The 18,817-nt window shown below is 41.5% G+C and overlaps 1 protein-coding gene across 1 annotated transcript; it reads right to left on the reverse strand.

The window, feature by feature from the left end:
• Positions 1-12,142: 12,142 nt before the first annotated feature.
• LOC133452206 (endogenous retrovirus group 3 member 1 Env polyprotein-like) lies at positions 12,143-18,664 on the reverse strand. Its single transcript, XM_061731426.1, has 3 exons — positions 18,586-18,664; positions 13,670-15,373; positions 12,143-12,150 (listed from the first exon to the last, which is right to left on the reverse strand). Exons 2-3 carry the CDS (start codon positions 15,171-15,173, stop codon positions 12,143-12,145), a joined length of 1,512 nt encoding a protein of 503 aa, XP_061587410.1. The 5' UTR covers positions 15,174-15,373; positions 18,586-18,664.
• Between the last annotated feature and the right edge of the window lie 153 nt (positions 18,665-18,817).

Raw genomic sequence — 18,817 nt, forward strand, 5'->3', positions numbered from 1 at the left:
CTGATGTATGAATTTTGTTGTGGTTACTGACCGTGAACCAATTTTACACTGCACTCAAAAATCTGTCAAAATGTTTTAGTGCGACTTTGGTAGCGACAAATCCGCTTAACTTGATTGATGGTTGGACCGTTCAGCTGACACATTAAAACCAGTCCTTGGTTGGATACAGGTTGCAACATCAGACAACTTTACATAACTAATTATGTAGTGCTGGCAAGCAACTGTAACGGATTAAATAGCCATTATTCCACTTATTATTGTGATATTGGAAGTTACTGCAATGGGTGTGGCATGTTGGCTCTTGGGCCCCTCCTCCTTAATGCTGGCGTGGTGACGTCATTAACGGCACCTAATTGACGTCAGTATTGGGACGGATGCGTCTGAGGTCCTTTTTAGCAGTCGGTATGTGGGAGTATTTTTAAGTTAATAAAAGTTTGTTTGTGTGTGTGGTTACTTGAGTCTCACGTGACTCAAAATGGCAGTGAAAACAGGCTCGGGGGTTTTACGACCAAGATAAGAGGGTGTGTGTGTGTGTGTGTGTGTGGGGGGGGGGGGGGGGGGGGGGGGGGGGGTTAGTAGGAGAGTATGAGATGAGAAAAGTAAAGCCCACAACACTAAAATAATTTCTCACTACCAGAAAACCAAGTTCTTCTGATGTTTCCCACGCAGAGACACACCAATGTGAAACTAACTTCACATGTGTGTTCTGGTCGTTCAACTGGGAAATGAGGAAGGGCTTTGTTTTCTATTGTGGAAGAGCATGTCATCAAGATCCAGCGACGTGGATGCCACAGTAGAACAACAATAAAATAGACAAACACACTTAAACTACTAAACACAGTTGTGACGGGATCAGCGGTCTGGCTCACAACGTAAAACTAAACTTGTAAAATGTGTAACTAAGTTTCTCTGTCCAGACACAAAACAGCCTCTTACGTGGATCTTTGTAAGTGAAGAAAAAGGTGGTTTGGTCTGGCCGGTCAGCGTTCCTTGGTGAACAAAGGGGGGTTACGCTCAGCAGGAGATCCGGATAAAGAGCGGCTCTCTCTCTCTTTATCCTCATCTCAGTGTGGATGAGGGGATGCAGCATGGGCACAGCAGCTGGGCCTCCTTCAGCTCCAGGTCGGTCCAAAGGCAATCACGTCGAGGCATGCAGGGTCCCTTGTTCGGCTCCTCTGGGGCTCGGAACATTCGTGGGTCACTCATTGCAGCGCTCCATACAGACGCTTCTTTGGTCACGATCATGGAGGAGGCCGGTCCGTAGCTAGTAGCTCTTCATGCTAAAATAGGAGTTGTGGCCTTCTTCATTGCTCACAGAGAACTCCATGGGACCGTGGACAGGTCCGAGGTAGGAGAGACCCTGCAGGAAGAAGCAAAAGAGAAGAGAAGAGAAGGAAAAGAGAGAGAGAGAGAGAGGGGGAGGCTGCTCTTTATAGTTGGGCTGTGGCTGTGGCTCCTCCTGTGGTTTGGGGTCCATGCCCAATGGGGAGGCTCTTCCTTATTCCTGAAGGGCCGTGAAATGCAAATCCTGCTTGGAGGTTCCTTTGTTCCTTACCATGCGGTCAACTTGTAAGGAAATCAAGGCTGGTCTCAGACTAAGGCCTCAGAGCTGGGCCTAAAGTTGAAATTCACATAATCACATAGTTCACATGGGACTGTGGCCCAACACGGTGTACCTTATGTGTGAAAATAGACGCGTTCATTGATATTGCACCTTATAATGCAGTGTGCCTAATGGGCCGCAAAATACGGTATATCCTTAAAGGAGCTTGAGGCTCCTTTTAAGAAATGAGACTCTCTAGCGCCACCCTTCACCACGACGGCCGTTGGGGGTACTGCAGCCAACAGTGAAGCTGGCACGGGAGAACGGGGAGAATGCACATGCAGCGTCATGTGATGTCACATCCGCAGCCCAGCACGGGAAATTCGGGACCGAATTGCAGCACATTTTGCAGCACACAGCCTGTTCAAGGCAAAGGAGAGATACACTAGAGGGCTCATTCTTTTGGGATTGGAACGCTTCATCTGACATTATTACTAGAAAACTTAAAATGTATACGGATTTTTTCATAAATCCTGCCACAATCCGGCCTCAAGCTCCTTTAAATGAAAGATACCAATGCCGTCAGATACCTCAGATTTGCACTGTTAACATCTTCATAGTTCTTTTCCTCGTTAGTCCTGAACACATTTTTTCTACAAGGGATCCAGACCATCATTAAATTTATTTTGGAACAAGTTTCTGGTCTAAAATGCATTTATGGATGTAGATTAATTGGTGACAGGTGTGGGTGTCAGGATTGGGCATAAAGGCACAGTTTAACCATGTTTTGTTTATCCAGAAGTCTCCATGATAACTTGACAGTTTTGCTTGTGAATCCAAACATTTTGTTGTGAAATTGAAAACAATGTCGTGTATGTGGGACATAGATATCCCTGATCTGGTGCTTCAGTCAACACTGGCGACAGAAATGTGTAATACATCTTTCAGCCAGTCCAACCAGAGAAGCTGAACCCACTTGCCTTACAAAACCTTTGAATTAGCAAAGAAAACAACAATAAAAAACAAACATGATTCAGAAACCAATCATTTAAATGGACATTACAATTAAAATATTATTAAAAAAAACAACAACTTTATCTTTATATGCATTTTGTATAGTATTCCTCTCAATATGATATTTTTGCTTCGGTCCTAAAAACATTACTGTTTACTCAAGCGTACTCCTAAATTAAATACTTATCTGCTGGACTCTACTGCCCTTATTTTTAACAGCTTGTGCTTTTTATTATTTTAATTCTTTTCTTATCATCTTATTCATAATTTTATTCAATCTTGTTTGTTATTTACTGTCTAATTATGTCTTGCCGCTTTTAATGTCAATGTAAAGCACTTTGAATTACCTTGTGTTGAATTGTGCTACATAAATAAACTTGCCTTGCCTTGTCTTGGTTCAAATCCAAAGCTATCTGAATAGAAACAAGTTTTGGAGAACCAAAACTGACATGATTAAAAATAAAAGCAGAAATATATGTTTTGGTTGTTTTTCCTTATAAATGCATCATTGTAAAGTATATATATTTTGCTTTGAATTTCTGCATCAGGTAAAGAAGAAAGCACTTTTTATTGCATTTTTATGCATTTCTGCCTCGTTAGGCAAATGAGGAGGGTTGCCCTTGGTCCAGCTCCTGTACTATTGGTCAGTAAACAATAAGAAGCAGGATTGGGCCAAAATTAAGACTACTGCACAACCGGTGTAAATGTACAAACAACAAATGCATGTATACTCTACCAAAGCATCATTCACCCCATCTTTCTGTAATGTTCGGGATGTACTGTATCTTCAATATGCTTTCTGTCACCAACCGGGCCAAACTCACATGTCTCACAAACACAGCTGCTAAAATAATCAGTCTACCCACACCCAACCTCACAGAACTAAATAACAAGTCCATCTCATGCCTAGACAGCACCCTAGTACAAGACATCCCTCCCCCACTGAACCAACATATCGCCCCACTACCCTCAGGGCACAGGTACAGAACCATTAAGTTCAGTAGGGCCTGGCTGGGGAAAAGCATGATCCCTGCAGCCATAGCTGTCCCAAACAGCAGGCTCTGCTGATCTGTCTGTCCGCTTTTGTGCTGTCATTTAAGTTGTCTTTGTTGTTATGTAGGTCATTTATTTATTGTGTGTGTTAATGAATTTGAAGACAAATCTCACTATGGGACAAATGAAATAAATCTAAATCTAAAATAAGGAAAAGGAAACACTAAATATATGTAGACTAAATATATGTATACCCAAGCCTAGGGTATTTACTCAGGAGGAAATAAGATCAGGCGAAAACAGGAAGAGAGAGAGCTTCCCTGCTATGAGAAAAACGTTACGATGGCCGGCCTCCACCACCTATTTTTTGAAATCATATTCAGATGAGTATGGTTATAGACCTTCCCGTCAGGACAGTATGCCCAAAGTTCACTGTAAGTTTGGTTTGTGGCATTATTTAATTGCTGATATGAATGTGAAATGTTTCTTTTGTGATGCATTATATGAAGGTTATTTTCTCGCTGTGCAGAACGGTTTGACGTTACATGAAGCAGCGGACATTTACGGACATTCTGGACAGTGAGTACTTGAAATGCACTGCTGTATTTTGTTTTAATGCATTTTGTTTAACATGTGAACAGAGACTGATGTCCAGGTGTGTTTCTTTTCTTTTTATCTAAAAGAGAGCACTTCAGTTATTCATGTACCATTCTGTCGTTCACGCGCCTTTTCAGTCATTCATGTATCATCAGTGAGCTGAACTCCGAATGTAGCTTTGGATACTCATGTACTTGAACTGTTTGTGTGTCATTAGTACTGTTGATGAATGATACAGGAAAAGTGGAAAAGAGATTGTAAAACAGACCACTTTGTAACTTTAAGTTTCCTTAACGCTACTCTTATTTTCTTTTCTTTACTGAGCAGTTGAGATTAAAGATCCCAAAATATAAAGTTGTGTCCTGTGGAGTATATTTCACCCGGCCACATTTTTGCAGAATTCGTAGCACTAGTGGTCTCTATCAAAAGTATGCAGGCAGGAAAGTAGGAGAAAGGACTCCCAGCAAAGGCCACAGGCCAGGACTCAAACCTGAGTTGGCTGCTTGAGTTTTTGCTGCTGCTTTACCCAAGAAGATGCCTTTTATCTCTTATTCTACTATAGCACCAGTTTTGTCAAAACCACAGAACGCAATCATTCATTTAAAGGAGCATGAGGCTCCTTTTAAGAAATGAGACTCATTAGCGCCACCTTCGCCACGACGGCCGCCGGGGGTATTGCAGCCAACAGCGAAGCCAGCACGGGAGAACGGGGAGAACGCACATGCAGCGTCATTGGACGTCACATCCGCAGGACAGCGCGGGAAATTCCGGTCACAATTGCAGCACATTTTGCAGCACAGCCTGTTCAAGGCGACGGAGAGATACGCTAGAGGGCTCATTCTTTTTGGTTTGGAACGCTTCATCTGACATTATTACTAGAAAACTTAAAACGTAAACGAATTTTTTTCATAAATCCTGCCTCAAGCTCCTTTAAATGTAAATAACCATTTGATTCTGATTTTTGTTTCTTGTGATGAACACAATACTATGCAGTAATTATGGGCATGCCAAGTAGTGGCATGACCATATTGCAATCGTCCAGAATGGCCCAAAAGGCAATGTTGCTAGCGTTTCGCTAACATGCTAAAGTCGCAAAGGTCCCACTGCGCACCAGCGGGTGTAAAGCATGACCCCGCTCTGTTGTGGAAAGAAAAAATCCCCAAAAAATGAAACACGGCCGAGAAAACCTGAAAAATGAAGGCGTTAAATTAGTATCTAGAAAGGTTTCCCTTTTTTTATTATTATTCTTATTATTCCGCACTTTTTTTCGTCCGTTAATACGGCCCGAACCGCAACGTGCACCCATGCATGGCATACATCGTTGGATGCGTCTCCATCGTGATTCGATGGGTATTACTTTTCTCAGTAATAGGGGTTACCGTGGCAACGCTAGTTGCCAAAAAGCAAAAAAAAAGGCGAAAATTCCCGCGCTTATTGCTCGGCCGAACTTTATCGTAGAGACATCGTTCAAACTTTGAAACACTCGGCCCGATAGTCTTTAAAGGACCATACAACTTCATCATGCTAGTTATTACGGTTTTTGCGATATTTAACTTTCAATTTAAAAAAATAATCACTTTTATTTTGGACGCTTGTTGCTAGGCAACGGTTTATCGTACAGACATCATTACAACATTGACCAACCCGGGACGCTTTGTACTGCAACATATTTTAGTCTCGTCATGCTAGCTATTACGGTTTTTGAGATATTTCACTCTTCTCATTTTGATGCTAACGGAATTTCGGATGCTTGTTGCGCGGCAACGCAGTATCGTAGAGACTTGGTTCCAACGTTAAAAGACTCAGCTTGATGTGGACTACACCATACTGAGGTCTCATTACGCTGTCGTTTACAGCTTTGGAGATATTGAAGCTAAATTGTCCCATTCTATCCTATGGGGCTTGTTACCATGGCAACAAAAACCTAATGCTGCTCGGACCGCAATGTGCACCCATGCATGGCATATATCGTTGGATGCGTCTCCATCGTGCCTCAATGGGCATTACTTTTCTCAGTCAAAAGTGTTACCGTGGCAACGCTAGATGCCAAAAAGCAAAAAAAAAGGCGAAAATTCAGACGCTTATTGCTCGGCCGGACTTTATCGTAGAGACATCGTTCAAACTTTCAAACACTCGGCCTGATTGGCACTAACGGACCCTAGAACCTCATTATGCCAACTTTTAAAGTTTTTGCGATATTGACCTTTCTTTTTTTTTTTTATTTCCGTTTGACTTTGGGTGCTTGTTGCTAGGCAACAGATTATCGTAGAGACATGATACAAATGTTCCCCGACTCGGCAAGCTGTGATCTTCAACATATTCCAATTTCATGAAGCTGTGATTTAAGGAAGCTTTAATGTAAAATCCATGCCAAATGGCCCCATTCATTCGGATGTTTTTTTTTTACCACGGTGGAAAAAAACCCTATCCGTTAACGTAGTCTGAACTGGAACGTGCACCCATGTACGGCATACACCGTTAGATGCTTCTCCATCGTGCCTCGATGGGCATTACTTTTCTCAGTCAAAAGCGTTACAGTGGGGACGCTAGACGGCAAAAAGCGCGCCCCATTAATAGCTATTGGGAGCACAGGAATGAATGCAATACAACCGTAAACACCTCAAACTGACATAGAACTGCCCCGAACACAAACACTACAGCCCTAAACCAAAGCGGCGAGAGGGGACGAATGGGCAGTAGGGCATGCCCATATCAAAATTTCCAGAAATTTTCTAGTTCAACCTTATTATGCTGCAGTGTGTACTTAATTTCTCACCTTGTGAACTGCTCTCCTTACTGCTGACATTTTTTTCTCCTCTTTCTGGCTCAGCTCATTTCTCTTTTATCCTTGTCCTCTCTTCCTCCATCACAGCATGCTCAGCTGGGATAAATTAACCTTTCTGAGGAACAATGCCATTACAAGCATGGCTGCATCCCACTGTGCATGCATTTGTGTGTAGGTGTGCTTCTGAGTGTATGCAAGCTAGTGTGTATGTGACTATTAGCAGCCATAAGCACACAGTCGCACAGACTCTTCCTGGGGGAAAACACGGATACAGCCTTTTGTTTTTGCTCTTGTTTCGGATTACAGTTTGTTTTATTAATGCCATGGTAATCTATTTTTCCCAGCGTTCTCCGGACGCTGTGCCTCTTGAAATGAAGGAAAGCTCAAAGGACACCCATTGAACTAAGCGGCTCCAGAGACCCCATGCCACTCAGCCAGTTTTCTACTGTGTCTGTCTTTCATAAATGCTGGTGGAGGAGAGTGGCCGCTGGGGAGCTGCTGCAGACACTATGCTAACAACAAAATGCTGGAAACCTAGCCGAGTAATGTGGAATCGCATAGTCCTTGTGTGGCTGCATGACCAACTTGTTTTTCATTATATGCTTATTTAGACTCTCGTTTTTCACTTGAGTGACTGATTGACATAAAGTGCCTGTGGCTAAACACATTGCAGAAGAATCTAGGTAAAACAAATTATGTTGTTGTCTTCATTATGTATTAATTTACTGTAAATGTCAATCACTACTTGAACATTTTCAATGCTACAACCTGTCATGGTCCGCAGGTTCTCATGTTACGGCCTGTTTACACTTTGTTTACTTTACTCTATACTCTAATCTCGTGTTCAGTGTGTATTTAGTATTTACTTATAAATATATTATATAATAAAGTATATATATAATAAAAAGTATACACTTTTTTTTTCTTGACTCCAAGTCCTCCAGACTCCTCTCTTTGGTGAAAAAGGTTCAAAACATCAAGAAGTCAAAAATACTCTGGAGTTGGAAGACATATCATTGAAAAATCTACAATCAAGAAGCACGAAACTCCGAATTTGATGATGTCTGTTTGTAATGTAACCATGAAGATGGAGGTGGGAGGGGTTGTTTGTAGAAGAACTGCCGCAGGATTATCCTGATTTAAACATGAACATGGAGGTGGGAAGTTGTGTTTCTAGACCAGGGGCCTCATATACAAAGAGTGCGGCGCACAAAAAACGTGCGTACCCCACCTTCTACGCTCACGGTCGGATATACAAAGAATTACTTGAAGGTAGAAAGTTGCGGTCTTCCACGCACACACCAAGGCTGGTGTACGCACTTTTCTGAGGTTTTGTCTGTTGGCGACTCTCACTGGTGATGCAGTGAAGTGCAGAATATGAGGAAACGTGACGTCAACAATAAGTTCACGACCACGTGAAGGACACGACAGTCCCCACATTACCAGATAAGTTACACAAGATTGGAGCTGCAACAACCAGCATCACCAGCATAGATAATTTCTATACAAATGGTCACATAACTGGCTTGCAACTACCTTTTTCCGAATTTTAGATACAAATAGAAGGTTGGAAATTGGTCTATAATTAGCTAATATGTCTGGGTCAAGAGAAGTTTTTGTAAGTAAAGGTTTAATTACTGCAACTTGAAAAACATGTAGCACAAGTTTAAGGATAATTTGATCTGGTCCAGTATTGTTGTCTCGATAAGCGAAAAAACATTTTTGAGAAGTGGAGTCGGGGTTTGGGGTTTAACATACACGTGGTTGATTTAGGTCTATTGAGGACTGAGGTCAGCTCAGGGAGGTCTGCAGGTTCGAAGCAGTCTAGAGTCAAGTCAGAGCCTGAGGAAGTTGCTAAAGCTGAAGAATATGGCATTGTTCCTTAAAATTTCCAATATGGCGCTGCTCTGTGTATAACTATGGTCTTTCCTTCACTGAACTTCCATCAGAGCCTCCTTTGGCGTCAGGCAGCAGTGACAAGAACCGTGCATTCTGTCAATCTGTCGGTGGGGTTACTGTACATGCACATCTTAATGAAGCTATTGGCAACAATCTAGCTAAGGATTAAACTGACATTTCCGAGAATGCGCGAGAAGACAATCGATTATTGAGTGAGCTGCGTTCAACTCCGCAATGCTAGGTGGCGCCACACGCACTTTGGCATTGGCGTTTTTCTGGTTAGTAAGACAATTTGTAAACAAGCGCCTCAGATTGGAAGCAGACGTAGAAGGACAATGACAACACGCGAGAATATGGACGCAAACGATACTGCAGTGTACATTTCGTACATACTAAGCCTGATCGTGTTATACGTGAGATTTACACAAAGTCTTCTGATGATTATAATATTACAAGGCAGAAGACGTCATCAAATTATGATGGAGTGTGCTAACAACTACTGCATTGACTCAACTCATGCCGTCTCTACTACCAATTTTTTCTAGTGCATGTTGGATGGGGGTGAGGAGCAAAGACTGGTGGGAGAGGATGGTTTGAAAAGAGTTATCCTATCGATCATTCGACCAGTTGTGCGGCTTGATGGAAGGAGCTTTAGCCCTCAGGATGTGACTGTTTGAGCATCATTATCCCCTGCAGATGAGGGTCAGTAGTGTACAGTGATTACAGTGTACAGTGATTGCTCACTAGTTTGGTGTCCATAAAAGCACCGTGAAGAAGTTTGTGTACACCTTTTGTAAAGGAATGGTAACGACTTTCATCCACCATTTCATCAAGAGGAGGAGGCCTCTGCCATCACACGCAGATTCAAAGACAAATTTCACATTCCACAGATCGTTGGCTGCATCGATGGTACTCACATCTCGGTTGTGCCACCAATTGATGGCTACAAAGACTTAGTTAACCGAAAAGGATGGCCTTCCTATGTGCTGCAAGCGGTGGTGGACGATATGTACCGGTGAGTTAGCAAAATACATATGTTTAGGTCTGTTGTTGTTCTATACATAAGGTTTACAATGTGGTCCTGCATACTTTTAGGTTTTGGAACATCGACTGCAAGATGAAAGGGTGTGCTCATGATGATTACATCCTCGGACAGTCGGCATTGTTTACCCGGGCACATCAGTTAGCAAAGGTTGGTACCTACACAAACATTTACACTTCATACATAATCTTATACCACTTGAATGTCAGGTCCATAGACACTGCTCACATGTTTTGCATCTTTAGTAGTGGTTTGGGTAAATGCAAAATTGCTAACATAGTAAGATTCTTATTGGCATCCTTTCGTGTTTCTAATAGGAGCCCAGAGACGGCACGTCAGTCAACCTGTTCCTACTAGTGGAGATGCTATTTATCCACTCATGAAATGGTTGATGAAAGGCTGCACACATTCCACACATATAAAAGCAGAGCAGGAGTCATTCAACGTCTACATAAGTTCAGCTAGAACTACGGTGGAAATAGTTTTCGGAAGGCTGAAGTCACCCTGCCGGGTGTTGATGAAAAGAAGTGATTTCCACTACACCTTCCCCCCACACATCATTGCCACTTGTTGTGCACTACAACATTTCTGTGAGTGTGAGAATGAGACCATCAATCCTGGCTGGACAAAAGCAGCTAACCGTCTGGAGCATCAGTTACCACAGCCCATTGCTTGAGTCTACTGTGCAGCTGAGGACTCTAGTGGTCGAGCTCATAGGCTTGCCTTGATAAAACCTTTTCTTTCAGTTTCAGATAATGGCAGTATTCTCACCTCATGAAGTATGTCTAAACTATATTGTTGCAAGTTTTGCACACACATAACTTGTTTAAAAGTTGAGTTTTTTTTTCAGTTGTTGCAGATCTCATCTCATTTTATCAATCCATTTTGATAATCAGGTGATTATAAACAGAATTCAGCATTTGAAGTAGCGGTTGCTGGTGAGAAAAGAAGAAAACCACTACTGCAGTAATTAAACCTTTACTTAAAAAAACTTCTCTTGACCCAGACATATTAGCTAATTATAGACCAATTTCCAACCTTCCATTTGTATCTAAATTCTGGAAAAGGTAGTTGCAAGCCAGTTATGTGACAATTTGTATAGAAATGATCCATTTGAAGTTTTTCAGTCAGGGTTCAGAATGCATCATAGTACAGAAACAGCACTGGTTCGAGTCACAAATTACCTTCTTATGGCCTCATATAGGATTAGTGTCTAGTTCTACTGGACCTCAGTGCTGCTGTAGATCAGTATTCTACTGCACAGGTTAGAGAATGTTGTTGAGATTAAAGGGACAGCTCTAGATTGGTTTAAAACATATCTATCTGACAGATACCAGTTTGTTCATGTTCAGATGTTTTTGATTGTGAAAAAACCTTGTTTGACTGTGTTTTTTATGAAAAAAACAAATATGAGCAAACAACTCTGTTTCTCAGGAACCTGTCACTCTCCACCTTGCTGTCTCTTACCTGTTCCAGACATGACCGAAACCTGGATTTCTGCCACAAACTAAAAACCCCAGAGGTGTTGTCGCTTCATTATTAATAAAAAAAAAAAGCAGTTTTTCCAAAACATTAGTTCAGTTCAATTCAACTTTATTTGTACCTGAAGGTAAATTTGCTTTGCAGTAAGGTTAGTCATCTATAAGACACAATTAGTACATGCATACAACATGCAACATACTGTAAACCATAATCGAAACATAAAAGGCTAAAAAAACCTTATCCATTTATTTATGGCAGTAGGTATAAAATTGTTTTTAAAATGTTTGATTTTACATAGTGGTGCTTTTACATAGTGGAACTGGTGGTGTAGTGGATGAGAGGTGTCCAGACAGCCTTTATATCTGTCTGGAAAACAGCATGTCAGGATTCATCTTCTGCTCTCTCGTTATTTTACTAGACCACTTCACTATTTGGTTCAGATTATTCTTATTTTTAAGAGACAGATTTCCAAACCAAGACATCATGCAAAAGGATAAAACCGATTCAATAAAAGCTAGATAAAAAAGGGTCAACAGTGTTTTGTCGATATGAAAAGACAACAATTTTCTCAGGCAAAAAAGACGTTGATTACCCTTTTTATAAAACAGCCTGACAGTTTGCCACAAATGTCAGTTTACTGTCAATAACTGTACCAATATATTTGTATGTATCAACATGCTCCACTAGCCAACCTTTTATAGTTGTCAGTTCTTGTGCTAGGGTTTCTTTTCTAAAATCAATCAGCATGTCTTTAGTTTCAGAAATATTCATCTGCAGGAAGGATTCATCACACCGCTGGACAAAGTAACATATGATGTGACCGTGACAGGTTTCATTGTCCTTCAACAAACTGACAACAACGGAGTTGTCTGCATATTTTAAAATAAATATATCCTGCTGCGACACATATTCGTGTAAAGGATGAACAGCAGAGGTGACCAAACACATCCTTATGGAGAACCAATGGAGAGACATGGTGGGTCAGACAGTGTTATTCTTTCTCACTCTGTGTTTTAGTGTCAGGCTGGTGTGGTGAGGAACCAGATGCAGGAGAGCGAGAGGGAGGTGTTCAACAAAAAAGGGTTTATTTTACAAAAACCAAAAACCAAAAGCGCTGCTTGGCAGGATCAAAAGTCACACAAAACAGGGATCTAAAAAACTTGAGCAAAAACTTGGCAGGACACATGGAGGAAAGAAACAGGACGGAACCACAAGGAGCAGGGGAAAGACAAGACCAGATATACACAAGGGGGTAACGAGACACAGGTGTGAACAATCAGGGCAGATGGAAGACAGGCGGGGCAAAATAGAAACACAAACTGGGGGAAATGTCAACCACTGACATTTAGTTGATAAAACATCTAAAAAATTCCACCCACTGTCAAGGTTGACATTCCCCCCAGCCTTCAGTTTCTGTCTTGCCCCGCCTGTGTCCCATCTGCCCTGATTGTGTCTGCACCTGTGTCTCGTCATGTCTCGTTATCCCCTCAGTATATCTTGTCTTGTCATTCCTTGGTTCCCTGTCGGTCCGTACTGTTTCTTCCCTCTGTGTTCTTGTGCCCAGTTTTGATCCCTGTGATGTCTTTAGTTTCTTGTTCCTGCTCAGCAGCGCTTTTAGTTCTTTGTTTTTGGTGAATAAACCCTTTTGGTTGAGAACTCCTGCCTCTGGCCTCCTACTCTGCTCTCCTGCGCTTGGGTCCTCAACAACCACAGCATAACACTCACAAGGTTGGGACTTCAATTAAAGTGATATAAAAGCCTCTGTATTGAAATGTGGGGTTGAATGGTATTCAAAGCGGATGACAAATGTTGAAGAATATTACAAAGTCCAGTTCAAGAGTCCGCTGTGTGATGAGAGATTTTATTCTAGCCGGCGTTCAGCAGACAGATACAGACAGTGTCTGGTTCGGTGGCTGACATCGAAATGGTTCGTAACAAGCTTTTTTATACAAGAACAAACAACAGAATTAAACAAGTGTTACGGTCAGAGGCGTGGCCTTGCGGGGGGCTGGAAGCTGGTGCCTGTCCCAGCAGGGAGACAATGCGTTGCCGGCAAGGTGTCGTACCGGCAGGGGTCCTTAGCAACTGGAATTGCATGTCAATGAGCTGAGGGGGAGTTCAGGAGCCGTCCGCAGGGCGGCGTCGTGTCCCCGCAGGGGGTCTGCAGGGGCAGGGGTCCTTAGCAACTGGAATTGCATGTCAATGAGCTGAGGGGGAGTTCAGGAGCCGTCCGCAGGGCGGCGTCGTGTCCCCGCAGGGGGTCTGCAGGGGGCCTCATCAATTCACAATTTTTTTTTTTTTTTTTTTTTAGTACAGTCAATCTCAATTTTGAACAGAAAGTCTGAATTTTCCTCCTCCACTGGCGGTAGAGGTGGAATTACAGTGGAGTACATGATTTTAGTAGTAGTTTGAGCCATACATATTTTGCAAGTGAACCTTAGACATGTAATCAGAAGCCAAATAACAATTAGGAGTACAAGCCCCAATAAAGCAAATTCAAATATCAAGTAACCAACGTGTCCTAACTGTTCTCTAAACCAACCAAACAAACTAGTCGTGACAGGTGTATGTAATGTGTTAGCAATGTTTTTCAAGTGATCTGTTATTTCTTGGATGGTGGCATTGTGGTTAGGTATAAAGGTACAGCATTCAGTTTTAATCACAGCACAAGTTCCCCCTTGAGAAGCTAATAAGTAGTCCAATGCAGCACGATTTTGCAAGGCCATCATCCTTACAGCAGTCATCTCTTGTGAAAGCATAGACATGCCCTTTGCTGTGGTATTTGCTAAGTCTTCAACTGCATGAGATAGGTCCCTTATCTGATCCAAAGCTGCCATGACTCCGTAATTTGGAACGAGGGCACCAAAAAATCTTGTCCATGGTGTTTGGGTGTGAGTGTACAATTCTCTTTTAACAATGCGAACTTTCGGTGGTACAGCGACGATTCTCATGGCTGGTACCACATGGCCCAGACCACATATACCAGACCAATCGTTTGGAAGATATTCGTAAGCCTTCATGCCACAAATCCAGTAAACACCTTTTGGTAGAGGTATGGAACAGCGATTAACCATTGTAGCAAGGTAGTTATAATCTTTAATGGAATCGGGCAGTGGATTTTGGCTTGTTTTAGGCTTAACAAGCGGTTCTTCAGAAGGAGAGTATGTGGAGTCACAGTTTGATATTCCTAGGTGGATAGTTCCTTTGCCTTCAACACACCACTTTAATGTCTTTGGGATCATGGTGAGGGTGAGAGGAATCGGTGTGCTGCAGGAATAACAGCTAGTGTGAATTTTATCACAATACATTTGTCTCATTTGGGGGGGTTTGTGACATTTGCAATGCCCATAAGAGGAATTGAGGTTCAAAATGTAACAGGTGTCACATGAAGTAATGGGCAGAGTCATTAATGGGAGTCCTTCTTTTGTGCTGTGTGGAATGAACCCACACACATAACAGTTATCAGGGTGTGGGCTATTTTCAGCAACCATTTTTGCCAGTTGGAGGTATGTGTTTGTTGAGGGTTGTGTTTCATATATTTTAGGAGTTATTTTCTCCTGGTAAACGGTTAGGTCTCGTTTGTGGTGTTTGCAAGGGTGTCTGTTTTGTTCCTGCGACAGATGTGAGTGTTTTGGCGTGTATAATGCATCTGCTTCCGGGCCTCTGTGGCCTGCGCTGCTCCCCTGCTCCTCTGCCAGTCGTTGAAGTTCATCTACTTCTGGGCTGTCCGAGCCTGCGTGGTTTCTTTCACTGGCTCCGACGGTGGTGAGGACGAAGACCCCCAGGAAGAAGATGGTACCAGCTGGTTTCCGGTGCATGGCGGAGGAGTTGTTTTCTTGCAGTGGGATGCGTGGATCCAGATTAGACGCCCCTCACACTTGACGGCGGTGTTGGTGGTGAGCAGGACGTGTTGAGGTTTAGACCAGCGAGGTTTCAGGGCGTTTTTCCGTCGGAACTCCCTGACACAGACCCAGTCGCCGGGTTGGAGGTTATGGCACGGTTTGTCACTAGGAGGAGACTGGACAGCTTTTACTTGTCTGTGGATTGACTGGACAGCAAAAGTTAGAGCAGAACAGAATGATATCATGGATTCATCCATGGCATGGAGGTCCATCTTTTTCATACATAGAACTGAATTACTTGGTATAGTCATAGGTCTACCCGTGATCCTTTCATGAGGCGTGAGTTTTGTGCTTCCTAATGGGTGTTAACAGGTGTCAACATTGTCCATTTAAGTCCAGTTTAAAATTCTCTGCACATACAAAAACATTTTCATACATGAACATTTTCATACAAGAATAATTTCATATCCCTCACATAATGTCTATTTGCAGAGCTTCAAAAAAGTCACGGTGGGGGGGAGTGTTGATAATGTTTGCAATATTTTTATAGGATGCAAATCTTGGAGCTTATCAGTCTTTCAACACTATCTGACACATTCCCCCTTTTTCTCATCTGTGATTGCCAACTGTGATCAACTATTCACGTGTACAAGGATGTGGGTGCAACAACGCGGCCGTCGTTGCTGACCCACAAATTATTTACATTTTTACAACCATGGGAATGCTACAATCCGTTTTTTCTTCACCTCAGTAGTCTTCTTGTAGGAGAGCTACATCATTAGGAGAAACCAGGTCGTTAGCGGGTATAGAAGGGCAAAGTTTTACATAGACAGGTAAGCCAAATTTGGCAGTTTCTTTTGCTGCATGGTCAGCTGAAGCATTGCCTAGTGAAAACAGGGTTGGACTGGGTGTGGGCTTCACATTTAACAAAGCAATAGATGAAGGTAGTTGACAGGCTTGTAACAGTTCACCAATCAATTAACCACATTTATCTCCGAGGATGAGATAAATGCTCGGTTCGCCCACAATATATAAAATCTATAAAATACAATATACACAACCAAAAGCATCTCTGGAATCTGTATAGATTGTAACAGTTTTACCTTTTGATCAGTATATAGTTTCATCTACTTGGGTGGAGCTGGAGGGGGAGGGCGCTTTCAACAATTAAGAATTATCACAAATTGTATAACCTGCGTATGGTATTCCATTTTTATAAGCAGAGCCGTCAGTGAGGAAAACAGGAAAGGTCAGGACGAGTGTTAAAGACAGAGGTGTCAAAAGTATTCACATTCATTACTCAGGTAGAAGTATAGATATTAGAGTTCAAAAATACTCCTGTAGAAGTTGAAGTATCAACTCAAAATTTATTTATTTTTATTTTTTATTTAATTATTTTTTCTCAAGTAAAAGTATAAAGTACTGGTTTCAAAAGTACTTAAAGTATAAAAGTAAAAGTAATATAAGCGGGGAAAAACCATTAAGGCTAAAAGCCATTGAAAATGAATGCATCTTAGTATAATGCAAATATATTAAAGAACCATATATGTGCATTATTGAGCATTAACATGTGTTTAAGAGACCAGACACGTACAAACCAAATATGTTTATACTTCTCATCCAACCACAACCAAATCCACTCTATCCGGATGGCACAATTTAACTGGATAGTTTTTTTTTTTTTTTTAGAAAGCCGAAATGAAATAGAGTAAGGCTGTTTTTAAAACGTAAGGAGTAAAAAGTAAAGATAATTGCGTGAAAATGTAAGGAGTAAAAGTAAAAACCGTCTGAAAAATAATTACTCCAGTGAAGCATACACAACCAAAAGTTCTACTTAAGTAAGGTAATGAGGTATTTGTACTTCGTTACTTGACACCTCTAGTTAGAGATTAGTTATACATGCATTCAGAGACGTTATAGTAGGCCACAGACAGATTTCCATGCACTTACATGATGAATTTTACCATAGGCAGGATAAGATTATGTAAATTGGGATGTTCTGATTTGGCTCACCCCAATGGGAGCCGATCATTGGCTGTTTCCTCTGCGCCTCCTCTCAGCGCTCAACCTGTGTAGGAAACACTTTTGAAAAAGACATTAGTATTTTCATACATTTCAGATTCTTTTTCTTTGCGTTATCCAGGCCTACCCTTTGTGGAGGGCAATTAGCAAATATATATTTTGCATGTACCCTGGAGGGAATCCATCAATCTGATCTCGTGACAGACCACAATTCTCTTTTGCTGTCAAAATTGTTTTAGCATAAAGTTCCCTGGGATTATCAATTTTCCCTTTGAACTGTTAAGGCAATAAATACTGTGAAAAAAGGTCTGAGCTTGCTCTGGTGTGATTTTGGCAACAGCTGTGGGATTAAAAGGGAATTCTACAAGCATCAAGTACTTTGCGCATCAAGTACTTTACTTTTCTAATCATGTGGCAAAGTTAGTTTAACCGCTGTTTCCTCTAGCCATTTTGTTTATTAATTTAAAATCTCTTACCATTATTTGGCTCCAAATTTTGTAGGCAACAGATCTTGGATTTTTGTAAAATCCAGTCGTAATCAGAAGTGTCATCGTCATTTGATTCTTTAATCAGTTTCACCGGATAAAGGTTTTGATTTTATCATTTAACTGGTTCTCTAATTTCTTTTTCGTCTGCGTTGTGTTTTTAAATCCTTCTAGCCATCAGCTTTTTATTTTTGATCAGTAAGCGAAGCTATTTGAGATTCTGCATTACGGCGTCTACCTTCATCCCTCCAAAAATCTGAGGGAGTTTGAAGTGCTTTTTAGTTATTTTAACAATATTTAATACTAACTAAGTAACAAACAAAACTAACAAATAAAACTATCGGTACCGTGATTACCATACATGTATTTAAAGAACTGAAAAACTTCCCAAAAACTTTCCAACTATCAGTCTACCTGAGCATATAAATCATTCCTGTTGATGCAAAGAAGAGCGAGTCGATTCTTGCAGAAATGAAATATACTCCATTTTGGGGAGAGCGTGTCATCCCCACTTATAAAATAAAAGGGCAGTTTCTCTACATACAGTATGTCTATTTCTCACAAATATATCAGTGTTCCAACACTTACGGACCCCACGTCCTGCATATGCATAAGAATAGTCCCCCTGGACTATCTTTTTATTGGTACCAGACCAACCATGGCGCCATTTCTCTCTTTAATGTTATCCGAGATATTAAACCTTTTTTTTTAGAAGAGCGAGTCAGATTCTTAAGGCAGGAGAAGCAGAACATTCTCACAACACAATCAAATTCAAGTGTTATGAAATTGTCAGCATTCCTAAAACATCTCTACAATAACCTTCCCAATAACACAAAATAATAATAAAAAATATAACCTTCACAACCACACAGCGGACTTACCTAAAATCTCAGGATGACGTCAACCATTCTCCGGCACTCCAATTCACAGACTTTCGACAACAACTCAGCAACAATAATTTGGGATTTTGTAAGTGGATCCCTTAACCTCTAAAATTTTAGATAGAGTCGCTGATTGCGCCGTTGTTCTGGAACAGGAGTTTCCATCGAAGGTCTATTGTCATCCGGGTCAACGGCACCAATTGTTGAAGAATATTACAAAGTCCAGTTCAAG

This window comes from Cololabis saira, chromosome 10 (genome assembly GCF_033807715.1).
Source record: "Cololabis saira isolate AMF1-May2022 chromosome 10, fColSai1.1, whole genome shotgun sequence".
In the NCBI taxonomy this organism is placed as follows: domain Eukaryota; kingdom Metazoa; phylum Chordata; class Actinopteri; order Beloniformes; family Belonidae; genus Cololabis; species Cololabis saira.